The sequence below is a fragment of the Nicotiana sylvestris genome, chromosome 10, assembly GCF_000393655.2.
Source record: "Nicotiana sylvestris chromosome 10, ASM39365v2, whole genome shotgun sequence".
In the NCBI taxonomy this organism is placed as follows: domain Eukaryota; kingdom Viridiplantae; phylum Streptophyta; class Magnoliopsida; order Solanales; family Solanaceae; genus Nicotiana; species Nicotiana sylvestris.
The window spans coordinates 24,761,248-24,773,252 of record NC_091066.1 but is presented as its reverse complement, the minus strand read 5'-3'; the positions used below and the strand labels follow the sequence as shown (position 1 = coordinate 24,773,252).

Genomic DNA, 12,005 nt, shown 5'->3' with positions numbered 1-12,005 from the left:
CTTTTCCCACCATGTAGGTTACAGAGGGTATTGGGATTGGCTTTTAAGCTGGTCAAATCAGCTTTTAAGCTCTTTTTAGCTTTTTTTCAATGTTTGTCAAAGTCAAAATATACTTAAAATAAGTTAAAAACTACTTAAAATAAGCCAAAAGCAATAAGTTGGACAATCCCAACTTACTGCTTTTTGGCTTAAAACCTATTTCTGCTAAAAAGCTACTTTTTTAAGTCAATCCAAATTGCTCTAAGACCAATTCAGAATCTCTTCCATTATATAAAGCTATAGAGACATAATTGGCATCTCATCCTTCTCTAGCAAAATAAAGCAATTAGCACTTCCCGAGTTATTTTTTCCCAAGAACTCGCAAATCTTCATTTCAAAAGAAAAAGTAGAAAGAAAAGATGGATAGAGTTCTGTGCATGGTTGTTATTGGTGCACTAACCAGCATCTTTGCTACAAGTTACAACAGCCCAAACGATGCACGTAGTTGGGATAACATAGGATTCTGGAAAAACCTTCAGAGTTGGCGACGTCTTAGGTATACTTATTTTACGACTTACTTCTTACATCCCAATTTATGTGATATTATATGGCTAGACACGAAGCTTCATTACGAAAAAATTAAAAGACTTTTTAAATGTATGGTCTAAAATAAGTCATACAAATTTATGTGGCGTTAAATCATCTAATTAAGAATAAAATAGGAAGTTTATGTTACTAAACATAAAAAGATGTCATTTTTTTTATGGACTAAACAAAAGAGTATCACATAAATTGGGACAAGGATTATATTCATCTTTGTGTTTCCTTTTAAGCTACAAATGCATGAACTCATCGTGTTTAAATGTTCAGGGGCTTATGATTTTCTTTTTGTTTCAATTGTTAAACAGTATTCAATTTTGCAACCAACCAACATGACGTGCTGCAAGTACCAATAGCCTCATTCGATGCATGTGGTTCACAAAATGCTATAGGCGATCCTATTATGACGGGACCAGCAAATGTCACTCTTGACTCTCCTGGCGATCATTACTATATTTGTACTTTTGGTAGGCACTGTCAAGCTGGACAGAAGTTGGCTATTACAGTCTCCGGCACCAGCACACCAGCAGCTAATCCCCCAAACCCTAGCTCTCCAAGTCCAGTCAGCCCACCTATCCTGCCTTCGCCATCAGCTACTGGACCTTCGGGTTCTACAACTCCTGGTGGGAGCAATGCACCTTCTCCATCATCCTAGACGGCTTTGTTCGCCAGTTTCTTCATCAGTTTATGTTCCATTGCGTTGGCCGTTATTCTTTAGAGGATGTTGAACTTCGGATTCATACTTAGCTAATATAACAGTGCAGTAAACCCATGATTGATTTATACATACACTTGTTATTAGCAGCTTGTATTTGTTTCGCTTTGTGTCAGTAGTATACTGTATAAGAGATTTTGCTTGTTGATTAATAAAAGATGTTTTACACAACTTGACATTTTGAGACTCTTAGTTATACCTTTAAAAGAGCTTATTCTACTAACTATGGTTTTATGAAATGTCCTCCCACTTCAAAGGACATTATGATGAATATCTTCATTGAAGTATGGATATTTTATTAGTAGTGTTCTAATCAACCAAAAACTTTCTTCTCTCCTTTAGTTTTCTTCCAAATTATGCTACTTCTTTACTTTTCTCCGTTAATATGTCCCTATTCAATTGACTCGTTCCGTAAAATGATAAAAACTTTGGAATTTTAAGTCAAACCAGTACTTAGATAGACTAATTTTGTATCCGATAGACATTAATGTGTATTTTCTACTAACTAAACATATTGGTATAAGAGTATAGACAGTGCAATTATTGGGTTTTTATTTAATTATATAAAGAGGTGTGAATGGAAAATTGTGGAAAATATTTGGAGGGAAGCGAAGTGTTCCTTTTACTAAGGCACTTTGTCCCTCATCGTAAAATGGAAAGAAATTGGTGCCTTGCACCGTCATCGGCGTTCGCTCGGCTCGGCTTCGACCTCGGCTTCAGCTTCGGGTTGTCAAATTTGTGCATTTTAATTTTGGCGAACAGACACCATTTCAAATGAACATGTATCTAGGCACCTGTTGAAACCCAAATCATTTGATATAAATACAGAGGAATAGCCTCATTTTTCACCACCAAAAATCTGCAAACTCTCACCTCTTTCTTCTGCATTTCTGCATTATTTTCCAAAAATAAAACGTAAGCATTAGTGTGGTTTACTGTCGTTTGTTGAGTTCGGCGAAGTTTTGTAATTTTCATTGGCGGTATTTGTTGTACCGTTATATCCTGGGAGGAATTAATTCAATAACCTTGGGCAATAGTGAGAGGATTAATTCCTTAAGGAAACACAATTTTCTGTTGGGCTCGAAACTTTAATTATATTGTTTCTATTTCTGTTTCTGTTTTCTGTTTTGTTTTGCAAAATTTATTTTCGAACACAGAATTTAACAGTAATTTGATAGAAGAGTGCGGTATTGGTATAGTGTATTATTTTGCAAGAATAGTGCAAAACTATTGCTCATTAATACTAACACTGTTCATAATAGTAAAAGTATCATTAATTAATACTAAAAGTACTATTCACCAATAGAGAGTGTTGTCTACCTCATTGAGGAAAGTTTTCTACACTGAGTATTATTCCCAGTTACTAAAAAAATTTGCGAAAAAATAGTGTCGGAAGAAGGGACGATTAAGATTGACAAGTTTTATGGCAAAGAATTTTGGATTCTGAAAAATATAAATAGAGGATTACATGTACTAGAAAAGGTACACTTACTTCTAACAGGAGTAAAACCAAAGAATACGGCCAAAGCAGATTGGGATCACTTAGATCAGTAAGCGCTTTGTGTGATTAGTTAATGCTTACACGAAATACAACGTTCAATATCATTAACGAGAAGACCACTAAAAGCCTAGTGAAGGTGTTATCAAATATGTACGAGAAGTCATTTGCTTAAAATAAAGTCTTTTTGATGCGATGGTTGTTCAACTTGAAGATGGTAGAAGGCAAATCTAGTACGGTACATATCAATGAGTTTAATATAATATTAACTCAGTTGAGTTCTGTTATTTAATGATGAAGTAAGGACACTGATTCTACTATCATCTCTATTGGAGAGTTAGTGTGCAATAGTAAATACAGTTAGTAGTTTATCGGAATATATTAAACTCAAATTGGATGATATAATAAACTTGGTTGCCGAAGAGAATCAAATGATTCTCCATGATCTACTTTCAATACCAAAAGCAGGGGGAAGCATCCAAAGAGAATAGAGTCATGGTTGTGGCAGATCAAAGTCATGGAGAAGAGGATAATCTAAGAATCGGAAAGACATTACTTGTTGGGATTATAATAAAAAGAGTCACTAAAGTAGTTATTGTAAATAATCAAAGAAGAAAAAGAAAAACGATCAATACAAAGATGATAATTCAGCAAATGTAATTGCTGAACACGATGGTGATGCACCAACTTTTTGTGCAGACAATCCAGTCGAACCTTTGATTCTAGACTCAAATACATCTTTTCACTCTACACCATGAAAAAATTATTGCATAACTATGTCGATTTAAAATTTAGGAAGGTTTATCTAGCATATGACGAATCTATGGATATAGTCGGAAAAGGTGAAATCTATATAAAGACTTCACAATGGACGCTAAGAAAATTGCAAAATGTCATACATGTTCCTGGCCTTTAAGAAATATGATATCCATGGGTCAAATTGACAATAAAGGATATACAACAGAATTCGGTAATGGATTATGGAAGATAACCAAAGAAAATTTATTTGTGGCGCGAGGCTCTAAGAAAGAAACACTATGTGCTACTACAATACAGAGAGATACTATAGTAGCAGTTGACCATGATCGCGACTCAACATTATGGCATCGGAGGCTCAGACAATTGAGTGAGAATGGAATGAAGTTGTTGGCATCCAAATAAAAATTGCCAAACCTCAAACATGTTTAATTAAGTTTGTGTGACGGTTGCATTTACAGGAAACAAAAGAGAGTTAGTTTCTCAAAGGTGGGAATGACACCAAAGAAAGAAAAGTTAGAAGTAGTGCATACGACTATGTGGGGATCAGCTCATGCAAATTCTCTTGGAAGCTTAGGCTATTATGTTACCTTTATTGATGATTCCACGAGAAAGGTATGAGTTTATTTTTTAAAAATAAATCTAATATGTTTGTTACCTTTAAGAGATGGAAAACTATAATTTAAAATCAAACGAGCCTACAGATAAATTGTCTGACACTGGAGAAGAGTATGTTATTCAAGATTTCAGAGCATTTTACTCTGAGAAAGGGATCAGAATGAACAAGACAGTTCTTGGAATAGTGGAACAAAATTGCATAGCTGAGAGGAAGAAAAGAATCCTGAATGAACGAGCAAAAAGTATGAAAATACATTCTGGATTGCCGAAATATTTTTGGACAGAAGCTGTTCACACTTCAGCTTACCTCATTAACAAGGGAGCTTCTGTATGCTTATATGTATATAAACCCTAAAGATGGAGATAAGCTTGATCCTAAAGTCAAAAAAAATTATTTATTGGATATGGTGATGATAATATTGGTTATCGATTTTGGGATGATCGAAATAGAAAGATCATAATTTACATTCAATAAAAATGTGATGTACAAGGATAAGCTTGGAATAGAACCAATCAACACCGGCAGACAAATATCTGAAATAGTTGAGATGGAAGAAATCTCAAAAAATAAAGTAGCTGGAGGGATTAGAACTGACACTGATACAGAACCAGAAGTCAAATTTGGATCAGAACTAAAACAAGAACCAGAGATAGAGTCAGAACTAGATATGAGGCTGGAACTAGAATCAAATTCAGGATAAGTTATTCCTGAACCTATATTAAGAAGACCCAAGAAAGTCACTAATGTTCCACGTATGTTATCTCCCTCTCCATATTATTTACTTTTGACTGATGCTGAATAATCAGAGCATTTTGTTGAAGCAAAGTAGGTCACTCTATAAGTGGAAGCTAATCATGAAAGAAGAGATGAATTCTCTTCAAAAGAATAAAGCATGGATAATTACGGAGTTACCAAAAGGAAAGAAGGCATTACATAACAAGTAGGTATACAGGGTCAAAAAAGCGCATAATGGTAAGAAGAGATACAAAGTACGATTAGCAGTAAATGGCTTTCAGCAAAATAAAGGAATTAACTACACCGAGATCTTCTCTCCTATAGTCAAATTAACTACTATCACGTTGGTGTTAAGCAGCTATAGAAATTCAAATTCGGAGCAATTAAATATTAAAATTGCATTCTTGCATGGTGACCTTGACAAAGATATTTACATGAAGCAACCTGAAGGTTTTCAAATTTCCGGTAAAGAAAACCTTGTGTAAGTTGAAACAGAATTTTTACGGTTTGAAACAAGCTCCGTGACAATGGTACAAAAAATTTCATGGATTCATGCATAATAATGGGTTCACGAGACCAACCCGACCACCGAACCAAAGCTCTACCGATGACTTATATAGCAGCTTAATAATGATCAGCGTACTAATGAATAGGGGTGACAAATTGTCGGGTCAGGTCGAATATGGGCGGGTTGAAAATGGATAATGCAAAAACGGATAAATTATCCGATCGGATTTATGATCACTTTTGGAAGAATTCCTAGTCTCCTAAACTTGAGAAACCCCCAATTTTAGGTTTTACAAATGTAAAAGTTAAACACATTAGTCATCCATTGGTTATCAATTTTCTAGGTGGATAATATGGTTCTTATCCATATCTGACATGTTTTTAAATAGTTCATTATCAAACTCATTTTTTAATGGATAATATGGGTGAATAACTATTTTCTTTTAACTATTTTGCTACCACTACTAATGAATATAGTACAGTTTTTACAGAATATTTTAGCCATTCTGATTTCGGTCTTATCAACAGTTAAATCTCATAAATCATGAAATAAAGAAAAGGGTACATCGTAAGTGAAAGAAGAATGAAATTTAAATAACAAAATTTATTGATTACATGGTTGGCAGCCTGAAATACGAACAAAATCAAGGTGAAAGGTGAGGATCATCAGCAACAATGGGCTCAACATCAACTTGGTTATCATTAACTTTAACATAATCATCAGCATTAATTTGATCAAGCACAAGGATTAAACCCATGGCAAAGGCAGCATCAAAACCAGGCTTGACATTTAAAGAGAAAACGTCTTTGCCAAGCACCAAATTATCACAATTAATGTCCACTTTACGTCCAATTTCAGCAACACATTCTTTCTCTGCATTGAAGAAAGTGCAACTCCTTTGTTCAAATGACCCTTCAATCTGGTATTCTTCCACTGGATTATTGTTGTACACTTCCACTGTCACAATTGATCTTCCTATCATTGAGGATCTTAGTACACTGAATATTGGCTTTTGCCCCTCCATTCGTTCTGCTAAGTAGCCATCCCACCTATGATGCAGACTTGGTCTCTATTCCAATTTTCGAGTAATCAAAGATTAGATTTACAACAGTGTAAAAATTCTTTATTATCATAGTGCTTTTATAAATTCGAGGAAGGGGAGCCTTTGTAAAGTTGTTGTCATGTGACCCAGGAAAGTTGTTGTCATATGACCCAGGAGGTCACGGGTTCTAGTCGTGGAAACAACCTCTTGCAGAAATGCAGGGTAAGACTACGTACAATGATAGACGCTTGCGGCCCGGCCCTTCCCCGACCTCGCGCATAGCGAGAGCTTAGTGCACCGACTTGCCCTCTATCATAGTGGTTTAATATGTGACATCAAGTTAATTACCATTTTTATTAGGTTACCGATTAGGTGTAATATGAATAATCTGATTATGTTCATATTTTTTTCATGTTAGTGCATGCTTAATTACCTCTTAAAACAAATATGTAACAGCAATTTAGGGGTGAGTCAACTTACCAGGGTTAATATATGATATTTACTGTAAGAATTCAAATGCAAAATAATAGTATAACAATACATTTTGGACAACGACCGAAACTTGTCTTGGTCCGCTTCCTAAGCATCAAAATTTGTGAAAATGAGCTTAAAATTCCGAAATTAGGCATTAAACACCCATGTCATACGTCTTTCTTTGCTATCGCAATCACCACTTCGCGATCGTGGTTCACAAAATATCCAACATAATTTTATCCTTCGCGATCGCGATCAAGCATTTTTGCTCAAATTTACAACTAAGAGCACTTATTTCAAACTTTTAATGGAAAATAAAATTATTTCATTTTGAATAGTTCAAGGGCAAAAACTTTTACCCTTGTTCTGGAGCAACCCTTAGTAAGGTCTTGGTTGAGAGAGTCGAGAGTCTGTCGGAAACAACATTTCTATCTTCTTAAGCAAAGTGTAAGGTCAGCAAAAAACACACTACCTTCCCAAACCTTATACTAGTTCAAAACTTATAAATTTATTTGAAATCCCATATGCAATTCATGTCAGACACCTAGGTAACAATTGATTAAAAATTATAGGTTTGTTGTTGTTGTTGAGCTACTTGGTTGAGAGTGAAAATATTTTACTGGTAAAATATGAAAAGAACGAAAAAGTTATCCTATTTTCGAATAATTCAAGAGCATTTTTGGCCCTTTACCATTGGTTTAAAAGTATGGAAACTTGAGAATTTAGTATTACCTTTCGTCGAACAGTGAAAAGGCATCGACCAGAGGCATCCATTAGAACGAGCTCGCCTTGGTTACTGGAGTCGGGGCCATAGGTATCAACTCGGAAGACGAGTTGGCCTTTACTGTCATACGCATTGAAGCCATCACTACTGAAGAAAAGAGATGTTTTGAGAACAGTGAAATTAGTCTCTTCTTTGTACACAAATGCTTCTTCTACAATTGCAGCGACTTTACCCTTCATTTCAGCTTTTGTTTTACGCAAGAAAAGAGATGAAATTCATGGACTGAAAGCAGTAAAAAGTAGAGAGAGAGAGAGAGGAGAACTATGGGAGGAAACTATGAGGCTGAAGATTGAGTATTTAATATCTCTGTTTCACTGTTTCTGTACTATTTTGATCTCTAAAGTAAACACTATTTTGATTCGATTGCGTTTAGCCAAAAAAAAAAAGGTACGTGGTCCTGACTCTTGATTCAGCTAGCGTTGGAATAAAAATTTGGTTGAAAATTTAAAAAAGAAATGTATTATTGAAAAATAATTTTTGAAAGTTGAAATTATGTTTGGACATGCATTAAATTTGAAAAAAAAATCATTTTTTTAAAACCTGATCATATTCTATAAAGAAACAATATTTCCAAAATTTGTTTTGAAAAAATATATATCCAAAATCTATGGTCAAACTGGTGGTTAATGTTTTGTGTTCTTTGAAATTAAGGGTTACAAACTTAATATTAATGGTGTGATATGTTTCATATGCCTATCTATGACATAAGTAAAAGAATAGTAGTAAGTACAATTGAACAATATTTAGAACTATGTATAAGATCTTATTCATGCATCAATCAACTGTCTGGATCTGTAGGCATTAGAAATTGATTACATTTCAGATTCACTAGTAATTTATGTGCATATGACATATCATAACAAAATTAAATCAACCGAATGGTAGCTAATTTTCTTCTATATTACTACTATTATAATAGCTTTTCAAAGTAAATACTCTTTTCGTTCTAATTTATGTAACAGTTTTTGACTGAGCACAAAATTTAAAAACGAAAAAAAGAAAGAATTTTTAAATTTGTGTCTAAAAATAAGTCATAAATATTTATATGACTATAAATCATCTCATTAATGATAAATTGAGACGATTGGTATTGGTCCTAGTTTAAGAATAGGAACAAATCTTGAGTAATATAGGTGTTCAATTGTTATTCGTCCTAATTTAGGTGTCAAGTGTTGGGAGTAATATGCTTGTGGCTGAAGTGTGTGGGGAAAAAAAGTAAAAGAAATGAGGACTGTAGAAATGGGCTGTGGAAAAAGAAAGTAAAAGGCAGGCACAACTCCAGATGTAGATTAATTAGGATTATGGCCATTGGACTCTTTTGTATGTAAGACTTTAAATTAAAATTTTCTCCACGCAGTATGGAATAGGGAAGATATATGATTCGTGTATGACTCAAGACAACATGTCATTCTTTGCCATAGTAATAATTGAAAATGACTATTAGATCATTTTATGCCGAGGAAAGCCCAAAAGAGGCAAAAATAATGTTGAGGAGAGGTAGGTCCAACTGCCGCTACTAAAATATCTATAATAGTGAAAGAAGAAATTTCTATAATTATTATGTGTTGGTATTTTCTAGGGCCCCATTTGTCAATATAAATAAATTCAAATATACTCCATCCGGTCCACTTTAATTGATTTATTAACCTTTTTGTGTAATCCACAATATTTAGTTTTTTCAAATATCAAGAAAGAATTAACTTATTGTTTCCAAAGTTGCCCTTGGAGTAAAGAGCTTAGGAAGATTTTTTGTATTACCAATAAACAAATTAAGGTTAATACGATTAATTATATTGTTAATTAATGCTAAAAGGTGAATTCCTTAATATGTGTGACAATAACCAAAAAATTGCTTAAAGTGGACCGAAAGGAGTACTTGTAGCATTGACTTTATGGGAAGAAAAGAGTAATTTTGATTGCCTAGCCAAAGGCCAGATATCACAAAAATAATTCAGATTAGATAGAGAAATAGAAAAAGAATTTGAACTATTTTTTTTGTAAAAGGAACCCACAGTCGCTATTCTTCGAGTACGTACAGGGTAAACTCCGCTCTTGTGTAATAGACCGCAAATCACAGAAGGGGTAAACTGTACTAGACAAGTCCCGTACGACAAGCTCAACCGAAGAAATATGCAAGTGAGTTTCGAACCCTAAACCTCCTATTTGGGAAATTCACTTCTCAACCAACTCGGTCACCCCAAAGGATCATTTGAACTAGTAGTAATATTTTTCATTGAAAAAAATGGGTGCCACAGCCTTTCATCAGAAATATCTTGTTATAGGAATAGAAACGAGAGTCCGAAATCTAAATAATGGTATTTTGGACTCAAAATACCTTTATATAGCTAAAAAAAAGTTACCTTTCTCAGTAAAACACAGTATTATACTGCATTTTAGTTTAACGGAAAGGTAGGCGTTAAAGAAAAACGTAGTATAATACTGCGTTTTAAGAAATAATTCGTTTTTTATGTAAAATGCAGTATAATACTACGTTTTACTAAAATGCAGTATTATACTGCATTTACTAAAACGTAGTATTATACTGCGTTTTACTTCAATTTTGGGCCCACCAATAAGTGTTCTACGGATAACTGACATAAATAATTCGTTTTTAATGTAAAACGCAGTATAATACTACGTTTTACTAAAATGCAGTATTATACTACATTTTACTTACTTTTTTGGGCCCACCAATAAGTGTTCTGCGGATAACTTACATAACAATAATTCAAATACATAAAACGTGGTATTATACTGTATTTTATATAAAAACAATTGCACCCCAGCTAGGACTTGCCTTATTTAAAGGCGTTAGGATTTGATGAAAATCCATTCAAAACTCTCCTTCAAACTTCCGTTCATACTTCTCTTCGTGTTATCAAGCATTTTTTTATAATGTCTGAAGAGCCAAAAATAAGGGTTTATTATACTGGGGGGAGGGGGTGAGGTTGTAATGGAGAATAACTCTGTGAGGTATAGTTCACCTCCACAGTGTCATGTTAAATTGCCGCTTACAATGGAGTATGATAAATTGGTATCATTGTTATGTAAAAAAATGAGTGTGAGGAAACGTTCGGTGCACCTTAAAGTAACCGGTAGATTTTCATATTATGTGACTCCATAGGGGTTTGCTTATTATTCTGAGTCTAACATCGAAGATGATGCAACTCTTAGAGATTTTTTGTGGATTCCGGATGAATACAAGGAATTTATTGTAATAAAATTATTGGAAATGTACGTCAAGATTGAAAGCGTTCCCAATAATGAGGGCGTGCATAGTAGGGATAATCCCCAGTCATCGGGTGGTTAATTTGGAGCAGTTTTTGCCGGACAGATTCTTGATGAAAGAGCTTGCCTTGATTTGAACTTGTCACCACCGGCGAATGAGCAGTGAGAAAATAATTTTTTGACTTTATATAATCCACAAGACGACTGGTAAACTTCAATTTTTCTACGCTTTAGCGATGTTTATTTTATATTTGAATTGGATATGTATTAACACTCATATTTTTCATAGAGGGTACCGTCCGGATATGAATTTTACAAGTTATGACCCCGCTCCTAGTTGGAATATGTGTAGTTCTGGCGTGTTGGACCACGGTGGTCCATCCGGGAGTCATCACCAACAAGAAAATATCCATCATGGAACATCAACACAGTACGACTTGTAGGTAAAGTAATATAGCTATATGTAAAGTATTTATCTAGTTGAGTAGCTTATTATTTTGTTCTTTTTGTGCAGTGAAAACGAGCAACTTGATGTTCCTGACCTCACATAGTTTCCCATAGACGGTATTGACTCGTGATTTGGCAGATGCACAGAGTCAAGAAGATGATAGTGATTATGACTATAATGCTGATGAGTCTGAAGATGACACACCCTTCCTTGATGAGGGTGATGATGAGGAGAAAGTGAATGTCGAACCTGAGCTGACGAGGGAGCATGCTCCTCCACCTCCCATTAGACCAAGAGTGTACGAGTCCCACGTGTCGTTTCATGAGCGGAATATTCCTTACCTTGATAATTTTCCAAGTATGTCGGACGTGGATACCCTCACAAGGGATGCTGATGAATTTTGATCAGCAATGTGGGATGAGTCTAGACCAGCGGTGCTGGCAAAGGGCATGTATTTCCCCGATAAAGCTCGCCTAATCAGGGCTGTGAAAATCTACAGCGTAAGAGAGTGCCATGAGATGACGGTAAGGGAGTCAACTACGGAGGTATACAAGGTTGCATGCCATAGAGACTTTATGGGTTGTCACTAGATGTTGCGTGCCAACAAGAAGAAATCAGG

At 34.7% G+C, this 12,005-nt stretch overlaps 1 protein-coding gene across 1 annotated transcript; it reads right to left on the bottom strand.

Annotated features, from left to right (window-relative positions):
- Positions 1–5,982: 5,982 nt before the first annotated feature.
- LOC104218626 (protein LURP-one-related 5-like) lies at positions 5,983–8,005 on the bottom strand. Its single transcript, XM_009769161.2, has 2 exons — positions 7,659–8,005; positions 5,983–6,479 (listed from the first exon to the last, which is right to left on the bottom strand). The coding sequence occupies exons 1-2, from the start codon at positions 7,887–7,889 to the stop codon at positions 6,054–6,056; spliced, it is 657 nt and encodes a 218-aa protein (XP_009767463.1). The 5' UTR covers positions 7,890–8,005; the 3' UTR covers positions 5,983–6,053.
- Between the last annotated feature and the right edge of the window lie 4,000 nt (positions 8,006–12,005).

Excerpts from the sequence above, each read along its gene's own strand:
- LOC104218626 (XM_009769161.2), bottom strand. The coding sequence starts at position 7,889 with ATGAAGGGTAAAGTCGCTGCAATTGTAGAAGAAGCATTTGTGTACAAA. Across the intron at positions 6,480-7,658 it reads TTTTCACTGTTCGACGAAAG|AGACCAAGTCTGCATCATAG; the intron begins GTAATACTAAAT and ends AAATTGGAATAG.